The following is a 15,753-nucleotide window of genomic DNA, read 5'->3' as shown; positions in this document are numbered from 1 at the left end:
TTGCTGAGGCTTGTGCGGGTAACCATGGCAACGTGGCTCCAGGAGCAAGGTTAAAAACAGTTGCACCAATTAAGGAGAAAATAGAGCTGTTACAGCTTAGAAAACCTAAAAAATGAAGAAAGAAAAAAAAAAAAGGCACCAAACACGTGATGCTGTGGTCTGCAGGCCGTCTTGGATGGGGTCAGCATCTTGGATGGGGTCAGTTTAAACTCTGAAAGCAGCCGAAGCACACGCCGAGGGCCCTGCTCTCCCTGCCGAGCGGTGCTCGCAGCCCCGGGTGCTCCCGGCCCTGGCTCTCGGTGCGTGCCTGCAGCCGCCCCCCGCGCCCCGCGCACGGCTCTGAACGCAGCGGCATCGCTAGGCGAGCGGCAGAGGAGGGAGAGTGTCGTCCCGAGATTAGACTCTGCTCGCTCGAAGGGCAGCCTGGCTAAAACCTGCGGAGGGTTTCGAGGATGAAAGCTCCGTCTGAGGAATGATTCTGGCCCGCAGCGTTGGACTGTGCGAGGGGGCAGATGTGTTTTGAAATTCACGCACGGAGCCAAAGCCCCTCGGTCAGTGGTGATGCTTTCATTGGTGGATTAGCTCTGGGCTGGGGAAGCAGTCCTGGTAACAGCTACCAGATGAGCCCGAAAGCTAAGGGCTAATTCTATTCCGAGTGTGTTTGCTTTAATTATCTTTGCTGAGCCCGGGCCAGGGTCATCGGAAGCCTCCGGGATGTGCCACTAACCTGCTGGCTGTCCTCTGGCACGGCGAGCTGTGCCTCTGCCCACCGGCACACGCAGGGCCCTTACCCTGGGAGGGGTTTGTCGAAGGGGCTGCTTGTCCTGGGGCCCCGGGTTTCAGGTTGAGCCTCTGGAGCCTCTTCATCTGTGCATACAAACACAGCTGCACCAAGCAGCCGTTCCTGCACCTGAAGGAGGTGTGTGCGCAGCCTCCTTGAGAACGGGCAGGCTTTAGGTGCTGAGAAAGGAGAATTTTTGGAAGGCAGGAGGAAAGTAAAGCTTGTTACATTAAGGAAACGCTAACCTTCCTTCTAATGCTATGTAGCGTCACTTCAGAGTGACCGTATACGTATTTTACCCCAGTGGGTTTGAAAGGGTGCTGCTGCTCTTGCCCACTCCTGTGGTTGAAGTGAAGCAAAAGGTCTGAATATCTGACGTCGCCTTGGGTTAGCCGCTCTTCCTGGCGTGCTGCTGATTTCTCTCTTAGAGCAGCGTTTTCCTCCAAACCGGCGTCATCCCCAAGTGCAGTGCAGGCCCGGGAGGCTGCAGGCTGCTTTCTGTGCTTTTGCTTGTCCCCGGGCGTGCAGGCACGGCCGCGGAGCTGGCAGCGAAGGAGAGGCTGAGGTCAAAGCAGCGGTGGACAGGAGCTGGAGGCCTGTGGGGAGGAAGGAAGCGGGGGCCGTGCAGCTGTGCTCGGAGGATGCTGCGCCTGCTGGAAAGCAGCAGCGGGGTCTCCCGAGACGAGTTAGGTGAAGGAAGCGGCGATGAAGTCACTGGTTTGCTTGGCTCGCTGGTGGCGGGAGGTGTTGCTAGCAGTGCTGGTGGGGATGGGGTGAGAAGGTCAGGGTCAAGGCAGTGAGCAGGCAAATGCACACCTCTGTCTTGTGTGCACGGGCCCCTGTCGCCGTCCCCGGGCTGGCAGCCTGCTGAGCACTTTTGCATGTGGGCCCTTCAGTGTTTAACATTGCAGTCACTGCAGAGGGGTCTCTGTGTCCCCCGGAGCTGCTCCTTCCCCTTCCCTGGGTGCGAGCCGAGCTTGAGCCGTGCCCTGTGTCCAGCAGCTTGGGCACGATTTTGGGTAGGCACAGTGGGGCTGACGTTAGTCCCCGGGGGAGGCAGTTGTGGCTGTCCCCACAGGACTTGGGGGTGCTTGTCTAGCTGGCTGGGGGGACCGAGGGCTGCGGGACGTGGCATTGGTCCAGGGCGATGGATGTGGAGCCCAGCCCAACCCCACAGCAAGGCGTGCTTGTGGAGGGAGTCCCAGTCGCGATGGGGATTTGGGCTTGTAAACTGGTTTAGGCAAATTAAAAAAGATTCCAGGGTGGATGCCTTTAATTCGCTTTGAATTATGGTTTGCATCAATTTGGGTTAATCAGGCTGGAGGCCTCCCCACGGCGTGTTTCTGTGCATGGGTTAAAACAAAAGCGTGCGTGGAAGTGTGTTGGAAACGGGGCCAGGCTGGGGGAGAGGCAGAGCTGGGGGCAGGACGTGGGGAGGGCTCGGGCTCGCCTGGGGGCAGAGCTGGCGGCGTGCGGAGGCGCCGGGAGCCTTCCCAGGCTGCGGCTGGGGTCCTGCGCTCCTGGCGGGGCCGGTTCGGCAGGAGAGGGCTCGGTTGTGAGGCTCACGCGACAGGGATTTAACAGGCAGCAGGCGGCCCTGCGTGCTCGCCCAGCGAGCTCCCGGTGGGGAGGACGAGGACGGAGAGCCGGGCAACGCGCCGCGGCTGGGCCTGGCTGCCCTCGGAGCCACGGGAGTGCCAGCAGGCGCAGGCTCGGTGTGAAGCCTACTGGGGCAGGAGGTGACGGGCGGCGAGGTTTCCCCCGAGCTTGGTCCTTTCCCTGGCGTCTCCTCTCGCTGTTACGCTGCGTACGTGCAAGTGCAGCGACTTCTGCCCGCGTGGCTTTGCAGGTGAGCTGGGGCACGGCGTGCGTCTGGTCCACAGGCCCTCGGGAGCCCTTCCGCTGGGCTCCAGCTCTTGTTGGGTGTCGGTGTGCCTCTCGCCCTTAGCAGGGATGCTGCAGAAGTTAATCGGACACTTTCCTGTTTCTGTCACCGCTGTTTCTCCCGTGGCCACGCTCCCCTGTGAAGTGCCCCCAGTCGTGCGGCTGGCTCTGCTCACGGCCGCATCCTGCGCGGGGCCGCGGGGGCGCTGTGTGTGTACGGGGAGGGGAGGCACAGCACCGGGAGCTGCTGCTCCCCCTCAGGAAGGTGTAACGTCAAGAGGATTTCTTACAAAGTGTGCTTGCCCTATTCCCGCAAAATTAAAATTAGTTCTAATTAAGTAGAGGTTAACCTCCGTGCGAGCTGCAAATTAATGGAATGTGAGATTAACTTATCTTGCAGCACTGGAGGTTCTTGAAAATTACTTGGAAATGAATATAGCTGTGTGTGGTTTGAATTTTTAATGTATGTTAATAGTTCAGGTTTGAGTTAATTAATTTTCAATGACAGCCCTTTGATCTTTTCTTTTTTAACTTCTACTTCTGCAGCTTAAAGTGTACCTTTCCAGCTCTTTTTGTAGTGAAACGAATTGGACAAAAACGCATAATATGATAAAAGCACCCTAAACACAGCCTGAACTGCATCCGTGCTGAAGCTTGTCTGGTCTCCATCGTGCGGGCTTTTGGCGTGGGGTCCCCTCTGCCTCTGCCTTCCGGGGTCTTGGGGGAAAGGACTATATTACATCACCCTGGTGTGAGTTTGGGGGGGGGAAAACCCATTCTGTGTCTGCTTGTTTTTGGCGGTAGTAATTTGGCTTTGCCTTTAATTTTGTTTCAGAAGTAGCTTTGTCTTCTCGGGGCAGCCGTCCTTCTCTGTGCAGCTTTCCCTGTCGCGGTGCCCAGGCGAGAGCCAGCGGCTTGTGCTCCAGTTTGGCTCGCCCTGGCAGGGAGCGCTGCAGCTCCTCGGGGAAAATCCAGTAGGACCCTGGCAGGGCCCCGGTGTTTGTGCTCACAGCAAGTCCGTGCTGCTTGGGGGTGAAGTTGGGGGAGCCAGGGTTTGTGCTAGGATGGGGATTTGGGGTGTAGCCCACCAATTTGCCCTTCTGCAGGGGGCGGTGTTGGACCAGCCGCTTGAGTCATCATTTTGCAAGTAAAATAGCAGACATCCTCTCTGAAGTTTCCCAGCCCCTGCAAGAGCATTGACCTCAGGAGCTGGCTGTGTGTGAAGCCAAATCTTCTGAGGACGGCTGTTCCCAGCCTCCTTCCCCTGTGTGCTCCTGAGCCACGGAGACCCTCGCTCATCTCTGGGTGCAGATCCAAGCCTACCTGCCTGGCTCTGCGCCGGTGGTGCTGCTGCTGACACCCCCCTGCTCGGCCTGCGTTGGGTGGGAAGCTGTGGTCGTGCTGTTCCCAGCTCCTTATCTCGTGTTGCAGGAACTGGCCAGGGCTCGGTCCCGGGCGCTATCCAGCCGATGGAGCTGGGTCAGGCTTTTCCCTTCCCAGCTCGGGCCCCGTTGTGCGTCTGTGCTGGTCGCTGCTCCTGGGGCGCTGACTGCAGCATCCCCGGCCCAGGGAGGAGATCATTCCTCCCGAAACGTCCGGTCTGCCCTCACACTCCCAGCTCCAAAGATGAGCCCGGTGCTGTTTTGCTTGCTGTAGCTGCCGAAGGGGCTGCCGTGGCAGTGCACCTGAGGTGCATTTGACATCTCGCCCCTCATGGTGCTGGCTGTGATGCTCTTGAGCAGTGATGGGGGGCTTGTGCGTGTCCAGGAGAGCAGAGGTGGTGGGGAAACGCCGTGCGCAGCTGTAATGGCAATGCTCCTGGGGTGTGTGTGTGTGTGTGTGCTGCCCTGCTGGGTGGTGGCGCTCCGTTCCTTGTCCGCCTGTCCTGGAGCGAGGCGGGTGCCTGTCCGTGTGGGACGTGGGGACAGTGAGGTGGCTGGGGCTGGAGAAGGGTCCTGCTGTGCTGAGCCCTCCGCGGGGGCCAGCAAGGCTTTCCTTCCGCTCCGCGGGGCAGGGAAGCTCCCTGACCTTTCGTGCAGATTTGTTTCTGCATTACTTGCCCTTTTAGCGCATGATTGAAAACAAGCTGTAGGGATGCGGCCAGAGCTCCGCAACTGAGCTGCCGGGATCAGTCAGGAGCGTTTCTCGAAGAAACAGAGCAGAAAACGAGCGTGTTTTAAAAGAGTAGGTTTTGTTGTTGGTGGTGGATTGCCTGCCTGCGTGGAGATGAAGACCCAGCTCTGGGTGCTGCTGTACCAACTTATCAGGAGAGTCGTGACCGCTTGTGTCACTGTTCAGCACAAGGAATCCCAGACTGGCCGAGTGGGAAGGGACCTCTGAAGATCACCCAGTCCAAACCCCCTGCCAAGCAGGATCCCCTAGAGCACCTTACACAGGACAGCATCCAAGCGGGTTTTGAATATTTCTAGAGAAAGAGACTGCACAACCTCTCTGGGCAACCTGTCCCAGTGCTCTGTCACCCTCCCAGTACAGAAGTGCCCCCTCATATTGAGCTGGAACCTCCTGTGCTTCAGTTTCTGCCCATTGCCTCTTTCACTGGGCACAACTGAAATGGGACTGGCTCCATCCCCTGGACACCTTCCCCTCAGATATTTATACACACTGATGAGGTCTCCCCTCAGTCTTCTCGTTTCCAGGCTAAACAGGCCCAGGTCTCTCAGCCTGTCTTTGCCAGGGCTGAGCAGAGGGGGAGGATCACCTCCCTTGACCTGCTGGCAACACTCCTCCGAATGCCCCCCAGGATCCCGTTGGCCTTGTTGGCCACAAGGGCACATTGCTGCCTCCCGGTCAGCCTGCTGCCCCCCAGGACTGCCAGGTCCCTCTCTGCAGAGCTGCACTCCAGCAGGACACCCCCAGCCTGCACTGGTGCTTGGGGTTATTCCTCCCTAGGTGCAGGACCCCCCACTTGCCCTTGTTGAACTTCATGGGGTAATGGAGCTCGAATGCCCCCCGGTGTGGTGCTGCGGGAGGCTCTGGATGTGGCCCCGGGGGTGCCTGCTGCAAGCCTCGTCCCCTGACGGTGCCAGCGCTCGCTCGGGTAGGCAGGAGCAGGGGCCAGCCCCGGCTCAGTCCTCTGTGCCAGGCTGCGGGGACAGCAGTCACTGGTGCAGAGAAAAGGCTAAAACCTTATGAAATCGTTATATCTGAGGAGTACGTGACCTATTCATCTGTCTTTAGGCGTTGGGCAAATATGGAAGAATATTGGATAAAACACTGCAAATATTTGTAGTTCCCTGAGGGAAGGGCTCTGAGAAACTTCAGACTTCCTTTTCGTGTCACGTGCGGTCCTTTTTCGCTCTGCTTTTCAGGTACAGACCTTGAAGTGCTTGGCAGAGGGAGGAGGCGAGCCTCTCCTAGCCAGGGAATTGTAGGGCTTTGCCTCCTGGGCCCCGCATCGTGCTGGTGTCTGGCGCTGGCTGCGTGTGGCGGGTGCTGAGCCCCTTGCCCAGGGGACCGATACCGCAGCCACACGTGGAGTCTCACAGATCCGGTAGAGCTGGGCCAGGTGGTTTTGGAGCCGGTGGAGGGACTTCTGTCCTCCTGGGCAGTGCCCCTTGGGGCAGGACGCGTGGTGGGAGTGTGTGCAGTGCTGGATGTTGGAGCGCCTGGGGGCTGGACACGCTGCACCACAGCCAGGCGTCAGGTTTTGGCCGCTGTTCGCTGACCTCCGTCTCTGCTGCCGTGAGTTCAGTCCTTCCATCCTGCTCCTGTGGAACTGGGAAGTTCTTCTGTGTGCGTGCACCGAGCAGATGGTTCAGGGTGGGAAACTTCCAACAGCTGAAGAGGTTGGCGAGAGCCGTGCGGTGCCATCTCCTGCCGCAACGCTTGTAAAAGCCAGACACTTAAAAGCAGGGAAGCGTGCAGTTTAAGGAGATCATAAATCTTACCTTGCCCTCATCGCAAACACAAAATGTGTCCTTCACACCTGGTGCAAAGAACAGTGCAGTTTCAAAGGACCGTCAACTCTCCCTTTTACTGGGGCATTGATATTCAGGCTCAGCTAGAAATTCTCCCCCCAAAGTGACAATTGCAGCAAGCCTGATCCTGGCAAAGGGGCTAGGTGTGAGTAACTTGACTTGGTATAACCACAGGGATTACTTGGGGCCCAGTCCAGCGGCAGCAAAGTCACAGAGCGTCTTGCTGTAGGCCGAACTGGGTTCAGTGAGTGTAGTGGGAGCGTGCCCAACGGGTGTGCGTAGACGTGCTGCGCCGGGAGTCTGTGGTCAGCCCTGTGGGGGGGGCAAAGCGGTTGTGTGCTTATGGACCCGCAGGTTTTGTTCTGTCCGTTAGCGTGTCACGTAACCCGAAGTGAGAGGGGATGGGTGGGGCTCCTGAGCCTTTGCGTGTCGTCCCTGTCCCGCTCCATCAGCGAAACAAAGTACTGCAGGCCTCCGGAGCTGGGGGCTGGCGTCACCCCTGCAGGGTGGCCTGGCGGCCACCTTCGGCGTGGGGGCTGTGGCATTGACTCGTAAAGCTTTGCTGAGGTTTTGGGTCTTGCTGCTGATCCGGGGGTGCCCTGGGCAGGGCAATGTCAGGGCCTGTAAGCGGGTTTGGGAAGCAAACAGATTGGCTGTGCGTATCTCCAAGGGCCTGTTTGTCCTCTGGTTAGTTGTACCTGGTGGGTGTCCTGGGGCTCCCGCACTCCGGGGTTGTGCAGTGAACCTGTGATTTCAGCCTGTTTGGGAAAACTTCAAATGTCAACGCTATGGTAGTTAAGAAATTTTCTACTATAGGGTTCATTTTCAGGTAGAAGTTTATATTTGTGCTTCCCTGGTTTTCAGAGATGTCCCTCTGCAGGCATATGGTAAGCTAGGACCTTTGGTCCTTATAGCAGGTGTCTGTATATGGTTATATATCCACCCGTGTGCGGTTCTCCCTCCCCCTGCTCACTGGAGGTGCTGAGCGTTGTGATGAAAATGGTACGAGATTGTTGTTTTGTTCTAGCCTGGGTTTAAGCCATGTGTTTGAGAAGCAATATGTGCTCCGAATGAGGGACCTTTGTAAAACTGCAGTGTCTCAGGAGCTCTCAACAATCATCTTTGAAAAACATCCATCTCCTCCTTTTCTTTTTGCTTTGGATTTCTCTCAAGCTGAGTGCTTTGGGGTTTTGCAAATGTCAAGAAGCAAAGCCATAGCTTACACTGGGATCACAGAGCGTTTAGGCAAAGCCCTCTGAAGCCGCCGCGCGGCGATGCTCCCGCAGGCTGGGGCAGAAGCGTTTGGTTTCGTCGGCTGCGCTGATCCTGCGTCGGGGTGGGCGATGGCTCTTCGAGCTCCGCTTGTGCTGTTGGTCAGAGCAGCAGAAGGCTGCACCAGGAGCTTTGTGCTGGAGGATGCTGCAAAGCATCAGAACCAAGAGCCTCCCGGGCTGGCTCTGCCGTGGGCTCTGGGTGCGTGGGTCGGCGTGGTGCCAGCGGGATGCGCCTGGAGAGGGGCCTGCAGCTGCTGGCGGTGCTGCGCCCGGTTCCGTGTGCTTGGTTCCCTGCTGGTGGCACTCAGCGGCTGGAAGAAGGCTCTTCTGGGGGCCTTAGGGACAGAAGGCGAGGGGTTGGCTTTGCGGTCACCTCGGGACTGCTAGCTTTTGAACAGGTTGGGGTTTTATCCCTGTTTGCAGCACGTTGTGTAGAAGGGCAGCAGGTTTGTAAACAGCAATGAGAAAAGTAACTCTGCTTGATGTAGTATGCTGGAGCCAAGTGGCTGGGAGGGGAGAAACTTTCCTGGGATGGGAGAAACTTCAATAGCCCAGAAATATTTTTGTTTACTTCTATGTGAAAAAGGAGCTGGCAATAAAGTGGGCTCCAAGGAACTTCCCACGTGGGCTGCGAGCCTGAGCTAGCAGGCAGCGGGTTTCACCGCTCCTCCTCTAAACGTCAGACCACAAAACCATCTCGAGGTGAGAGAGCCCTTTCCCAATGGCCTCAAATGGTTTCATGAATTTCTGCTTTGTCCCAGACCCAGAAAGGCTGCTGGAGGTTTTGGCAGGCAGGGACTGGCACCGACTCCCGAGCAGCTGCACTGGTGGCGGCCGCCCTTAATAGCGTGCGAAGGGGAGGCGTGCGGAGCAGCGACGGGACGGGGCAGTGCGCAGGGGATAACCTCTGCTTTCGCAGAGGGGAGGCAGTTTCCCAGTTCTCGATTCCGTCCCTGATCTTAGGCTCAGGGTGGTGCTGGACTGCAGCTGGGCAGGGGCTGCTGGGGGTCCCCACGCCTGCCGGGACCGGGGCCGGCCGAGCGTCCAAGCGCGGCAGAGCAGGGAGGTTGGGGAGCAGCAGGAGATCTTCTGGCCCCGGAGAAATGCTGCTGTTGACGCTGTTTTTGTTGCAAGTCAATGATTCATTGCCAGCTTTAACGGTAGAGCAAAGCATATTTACTCGCCTTGTTTGGACGGATGATAATCGCTGGATAAGAAACTGTCAGATGGGAATCAATTAGAGGCTTCCACTCTGCAATGAAAGATTGCAGTTGACACCTGATGCCCTGTGAAACTAAGTAAGGACAATGCTGCTATTTATACAGCTCCCCTCCAGTTCCTTCCCTTATTCTCCTGTCATCTTCTTTGCTCTACTGCTGGAACTTTGACCCTCTGTCAGCTGCTCCCCGAGCAAGTGCCCGTAGCGGTCCTTTCGCAGTCCTTTCGCGATTCCTGGGAAGAGATCTTTGTGTTGGCAAGGGGTGTGCGTGTGGGTGGGACAGCAGAGCTGGAGGAGCGGTGAATGCCTCTTCCCTTCTCTCCCCGGGACGAGGCAGCGATCGCAGAAGGCTGGGTTTCTGCCGGGGGGGCTCGGCACAAGGAGTGGGGTTTGTGCCGTGGGAGTGGGGCTGGGTGTGTGGCTGTACCTGCAGCAGGGGGCTCAGAGGGGGCTGAGGACGGGCCGGGTGCTGTTTCTGCCCTGGGTTTGCTGCTCTGGGTGGTGGTGTGGCCTTTTGCTGCTCGTCGCTTGGTTCCTTGGTGTGTTGGATGGTGACAGGGCTTCGCCTGCTTCTGCTGGGGGCTGCCTCGTGCCAGGAGCGGTCGGGGGCTGAGGACGGCCTTGGCAGTGTGTACGTCGTGTGGGGAGGTGGGATAGGGCAGGGAGGCGATGGCTCTTCCAAACAAAGCCTCTGCTGTGCTGGAAGTCCTGCAAAGCTCCCGTGTTGGGGCGGTCATGGTCAGCCGGTGTCACCATGACATCTCCTTGCCTACGGCCGAGCCAACGCTGCCGGAGCCGCGGTGAGTCAGCGGCGGTGACTCAGGAAGGTCACTGGGCGTACGTGCCCTCAGGGCGGGGGGGGTCGAGCTGCGTTTGATACAGCTTGCTTGAAAGCCTCCTTACCAAGTGGGGACGCTTCGCCTTCAACTGGGGCTTCTCTGCTCGGGTGCCAGCAGGCTGCTGCCGCGGGGAGCCCTGGCTCATCGGAGTGAGCCCCAGGGGTGCGGGTGCTGTCCCGGGGGCTGCAGCGCTCCGAGGGGCACGCACGAGTGAACCGGCTGTCCACCTGGGAGAGACGACCCGTCCCAAACTGAGCATCCATGTGGAAATACGATGTCGTGGAGGAAAGGTTTGCAATGGGCTTGCCTCTTTGCTTTCTTGCTTGGTACCATATTAAGTGCACTAAAGAGCATTTCCCTGGAATATAGCCAGCCCTGAACATGAATGCTCTTGTCACAAGTAAAGGAAAAGCTTTTTAGTGAGGTAAAATGATTAGCTATTCTTACCTAGGGACTTAATTTTGAGGCTGGTTGAAGCTCTGAGGACAGGCACTTGATTTTATCTTAGCTGCTTTCTCTCATTTTTCTCCCTTTAATGATACAAAATAATTTTCTGTGTCTCTTTTGATTGTTGGTTTTCCAAGTATTCTCCAGTGAAGGCACAAAATCCTGTGGGAACTTCAGATGTGGGGCTTGTTCTGTGACACGCGTGGAGCTGTGCCGTGCGGATCCCTTGGGAAGAGCCTTTGGGTTTGCAGGATCTCTGATCTGCCAGCTGGGACCTACTCTGCCAGCAGGGACGTGTGTTAGGCTTGGCAGAACCAGGGTGAAAACCAGCCCTGCGCTCTCCTGCTGGTGCCTTGTCTCTGCGGCACGTTGGCATGGGCTTGAAAGAGAAGAGGAGCAAGTGAGAGTGCTTCAGGAAGGGTCCTGCAGCGGCTGAGGTCAGCTTTTGTTGGCACAATGGCTGGAAGTACCGGGCCCAAACCCAGCGAAGCCGTCCGGCCCCAGCGCCCCGTGGTGGGAGCCGCTGAGCCTTGCGGGATGGGGCCAGCGGCGTGTCCGTGCTCACGGGCAAGGAGTGGGGGCGAGCAGGGTCTGCAGGCCCGGCAGTGTGTGTACCGCTTGGGTGTTCGTCCCTGGAACTGGACGAGGCTGATCCCGTATGGAAATGTAAATGTCTGGCCAGGTAATAATTAACTGGGATGGCTGTCCTGGTGAATGCCCCTCCTGGGGTTACACTGGGTCCGTGCGGCTGGTTGTGCTGCCTGCACGGAGCTTGGTGTGCCCTGAGCGGAGCAGGGCTATGGGCAGGAGAGGCGAGGGCTGGGTTTTGCCCTCCTTTCCTCCCCTTTTCCCCGGGTACTCTGCTGCCTGCCCTGGCCGTGTGTCCTGGCTGCGCGAGCCGGGCACAGCCTCCGCTGCGCTCCCCGTCCCACTCCCAGCGCCCGCATCCCGGCGTGGTGCCCGGTCGGATCTGCCCGGGGGAATGCAGGGCTGCAGGATGCGACCTGCCCCGGGGGGCTGCCCGCGCCCGCCCGGCCTGCCTCTGCCGGGAGCCACCGTGCTGATGGCTTTGGCAAGTTGTGCTGTTGATTTTTGCCTCTGATGCCAACATCAGGAAGCATGCTGAAATAAATTAAGAGGAGGGCTGGAGGAAAGCCAAAGCCTTTCCGTGGCTCTGGCTGGAGAGCTGAAGGAGTGAGGTGTCTCTGCCTCGGCTGCTCTGGGCTGCAGGACGGACCAAGAAGTGGCTGATGTGCCGTGGATAAATTAATCCACACACCTGCGAAATTGTAGCTGCACAACTTAGTGATGAGCTGCAGCTTATCCTGGTACGACTGCGAGATAAGGGCATCGTAAAAGTTTACAGCCGTAATAAACGGGTCCTGATGTAAGGACGGTGCTGTTCTTTCACACCGCTGCTGGGGTGCTTCCTGGGGAAGACAGGCAGCTGGCTTCTCCCTCTCCCGGCCTCCAGCCCTGGCCCCGGCTCCCCCTTTGCTGCCGTGGCTGGAGGCCAGCGCGGCTCTGGCACTGCCTGCTCACACCCTGCTGCCGGGTGGGAGCGCGGGCACACGCTGCTTCCTGCTGCCTGGGGACCGGGCTACTGGCGCAGAGCGAGCCTGGTGTGTCACGCTGCTTCTCACCTTGTCAGTGTTTTAGCTGGTAAGTCTTTTAGCCGGGGCATTGAAAAACCGCGGATTTTCTTTACTGAACGTTATGCTTTGCTTTAAAGCTCCTGGTTGGCGTCAGCTCTGCCAGCGCATCCCATCCAGGCTGGCGGCGCTCCCAGCAGCGCAGACACGGCCACGTCCCCGCGTCCGTGCCCCCGTGCCGGCTGCTGCTGGGCTCTGCCCTGGCTCAGCGCCCAGTGCTGCTTCCCAGCCTCTGGGATTTCGGTGCCGAGCGTGTGCTGCGCGGAGGTGAGGTATGCTCACGCCGTGGGGGAGCCGAGGGGCAGCCCTGGTGCCTCTGGCCCCTTGGGGCTTGGTGGTTGCCTGGGTCTCGCCCCCTGCTCGGCCCTGGGGGGCTGCGGAGCTCTTCCTGCTGCGTGGGACGATGCTGGATGCTACGTGGTTGAACAGCCTGCGGAGTCTTTTTGCTGGCAAGTTTTATAGGCATGGCTTGGGTTTCTGGCTCACACGTGAATTAATGAGTAGCAAAGCTTATTTCTCTCTTGTTTTTCGTACGTGCATGGTTGTTTCATGGGTTTGATTGTGGGGTTTTGTGCTGTATGAAATGGTGTCAGGTCACCGGGGCAGTATCTGGCCTCTGAGAGCCTGGATGGTGTAGATAAAGGGAGTGCTGGGGTGGGTGATGGAAATCAGCGATCCCGTGATAGAGCCAGGTGCTGGGGTAGGCAGTGCTGAGCCCATCCCCAGGTCGCCACCTGACACGCACGCACACCATGTTGCTTAATGGTGATCTTGTTTTGTACTCCAGGACTCACTACCTGGTACTTCAGAGCTGCAGGGCCCTGCTGTGTTTGTGGGGGGGCTGTGCTGAGTTTGGAGAGGGGAGCCCCGTCCCACGGCTGTGCCGCCCCACGGGAGCCGCAGCAGAGCGGTGCCCGTCGCAGTGAGCGTCCTGCAGGGCCCCGCGTGCTCTGGAGGCTGTCTGCTCCCTGTCCTGGGTCGCTGGCCTTCCTCCTGGAGGAGAAGACACAACAAGCAAACACGCTCTGCGTAGCTTGGTAGCCAGGAAGGGAACGGTTGAGGAGCTGATGGCGTTTTTATTGTCAGGCTTTGCTGTGCGTGTTCACAGGCTGTTTGTTGCACAGGTCCGTGCAGGGTTGTTGTCCAGGCGTGGCTATTGTGGTTGGTACGCTCCAGGGTGACTGGCCCCTGGGGAGGATGCTGGTGGTGGTGGGCCCTTTTCTGGAGCTGCTGGGAGAGGGCTAGCCTCTGCCAACCCCCTTATCTGTCCCAGATCACCTTCTTGTCCTGCGTGTGCCTGAACATTGCTTCCAGGAGGATCTTTTCTGTGATCTTGCCAGGCACAGAGGTGAGGCTCACCGGTCTGTAGTTCCCTGGGTCCTCCTTTCAACACTTTTTAAAAACGGCAGCGATGTTCCTCTTCTTCCAGTCATGGGGAACTTCTCCTGACTGCCAGGACTTTTCAAATATGATGGAGAGAGTCTCAGGACCCTGGGATGCCTGGTGTTTGTCCCCACACGGGGAACACAGCACACAGGCGTGCAGCAGGGCTTGGCACAGGGGGATCAGAGCTCGGCTGCCACAGCCCCGCTGGCGTCCCCTCCTGTCCCTGCGAGCTGCCTTTGGGACCCCGCTACCAACCCCTTCCCCAGGGGCGAGGTCTCCTTAACGGGCTGTTGGCGCAGCTCACGGTGCAAGTGGCTAGAGCAGTCAAATAGGGAGAATAAATGTCTGCTCTGCAGTTTGCTTTTCACAGGCTGGTTCTTGGAGTTGGCAGACGTAGAGCGCTAATGAGAGTGCGGGGGAAGAGCTTTGCTTTGGGTAGGAAGGCTCTTCCCTGCAGGGTTTTGCTTAAGTAAGCACCTTTATGAAGTCTGGGAGGACAGCTAAAGCTCTGGGCTATTAATTGATGCTGGATTTAATCCATGTGCAGGTCAAAAAAGAGAAAAAAAAAAAGGAAAAGATAATTGTGCTTGCGTCTCGTTACCCTGCAGTTCTGTGCAGCAGCTGAATGGTGAAGGAAGAGCCTGAACAAACAGCTGCCCGAACAGCGAGGTGCTTCGGTTGCTGCCTGGGGAGGAAGTTTGTGCTCGCGTTCAGTCCGTGGTGTCGGCTGCGCGGGGACGTCGGGGCTCCGGCTGGCACCATCAGGCAGCAAACTCTGCCTTGGGAAGGACTTTAAACTTTAAAAAAGTGACGTGTGTGCATATATGTATCTTTATATATAAAAAAATATATAAGGCGGGAGGCCAGGGCCCATCGCCCCCACCTGCTGGTCCCCGGGGCACCGTTACTTCTTTGGGATTGCGGTGGTCCGGGGGGAGGCTGCCGGAGGTTTGGGAAGAGGTCCCACGACTCGTTCCTACCAGAAAACACTCTGACAGAGTAGACAGAGAGCCAAAGAGCTCCTCAGTGTTTACTTTTTATTTTTAGAAGACAATAAGCGAGCGGATCGGGCTGCAGGCGGAAACGGTGGCTCTGAAATTCAGGCCCCCCCCTCCGCCCTTGTCAGGAAGCGCACGCTGCACGTGCGCCCGGCCGGGATGCTCGCAGACAAAGAGTTTCTTGATGCTTTTTTCTTCCCCCTTCAGCTCCCTCGCCTCTAGGCAGAAGATTTGCCTGCTGACAGACACACTGGAGGCTTGCACGGAGCCGGGCTCCCTGCGCTGGGGGAGCGCAGCTGTGCCTGGCTGCTTTGTTAGCAGCCGTTTGCCCCGGGGCGGGGAAGAGCTTCCCGATTTTCCTTTCGGTTGTCTTGGACTGGGGAACGAAATCATCGTTGGTGTAGCACTGGTGGTGGTGAGGACGGGGCTGCAGGGGCTCCCGGGGCCGTCCTTCCCGCACACAACGCGGTCGGTTGCGGTGCCCAGCGGGTCCCCAGCACGGCTCGAGCCCGTCGCGCCGTTCCTTTTGCTCCTTCGCCCCTCGGGTGCTGCGGCGAGGCACGGGCTGTCCTGGGGAGACGTGTTCCTGTGGCTTGGTTGTGCCTGCTCCTACCAGACATCCCTGCCTGCCACCGAAATGCCCCCGTTCTCCTTTTGCCAAAAAGAAGCCGTAAGACCAAGCCGAGCATAAAGGTGTGTTCCTCGCGGCCGTGCCGGCGAGCGGGGCTGCGGCGGGAGCTGGGTTTGTGCTTGCTGGCTCCCCGCTGGGCACGGGGGCCTGGCAGCGCCGTGCTCGGCCCGGTGCCTGCCTGGGTGGTGGGCGGCTTGCTGTCTGCTTTCCTCCGGGGCTTTCTCCTTGCCTGTGGTATCTTGTGTTTCTGAGGCCAAGGAGCCTCGTATGAAGCATGCTGTGGGCAGGTGTGTGGTGGCAGGTGCTGTGGTGGTGGCCAGCAAGCCCTTGCAGGGGCCGTGTGCTGCTGGGGACGGGCTATTGCCGTGGCTGGAAGCTGTACAGACAATCGAAGTTCGTGCAGAGAACGGTGAAGGCTCTTTCACAGAGCCGGGACTGCCGTGGCGTGGCACAGCCCGTGCTCCTCCAGGGTCCCCCTGCCCTCGGGCTCCTTGGGTCTGCATCTGGCTGCCTGCCTCTGCGGGCAGGAGGTGGGCATGCAGGCAGGAGGCGGGCACGGCCGCGAGCTGGGAGCGATCTGGAAGAGCTGCTGCTGGGTCGGGGAGGCAGCGGCGCTGTCTGGGTCGCCACCAGCGGCACGGCACGGCTCCCATCCCGGCTGCGTGGCTCGCTCCTTCGTTCCCTGCACGGGGAGCGACCGCATC

At 58.6% G+C, this 15,753-nt stretch overlaps 1 protein-coding gene across 12 annotated transcripts in view; it reads left to right on the top strand.

The window, feature by feature from the left end:
- Positions 1 to 15,753, top strand: part of LOC310881792 (ankyrin repeat and fibronectin type-III domain-containing protein 1-like) — a 213,894-nt gene that overhangs the window by 22,549 nt on the left and 175,592 nt on the right. Inside the window, exon 1 of one of the 12 annotated variants that reach the window (XM_083799532.1) lies at positions 9,520 to 9,896. The exons of 9 other annotated variants lie outside the window; for them this stretch is intronic. In XM_083799532.1, the coding sequence (XP_083655658.1) occupies positions 9,766 to 9,896 (131 nt within the window). In that variant the 5' untranslated portion in view covers positions 9,520 to 9,765. 2 more of the 12 variants (XM_083799536.1, XM_083799520.1) reach the window with 2 other exon arrangements.

The sequence above is a fragment of the Anser anser genome (genome assembly GCF_964211835.1).
Source record: "Anser anser genome assembly, chromosome: 15".
NCBI lineage: Eukaryota > Metazoa > Chordata > Aves > Anseriformes > Anatidae > Anser > Anser anser.
This window is presented reverse-complemented; position numbering and strand designations above follow the sequence as displayed.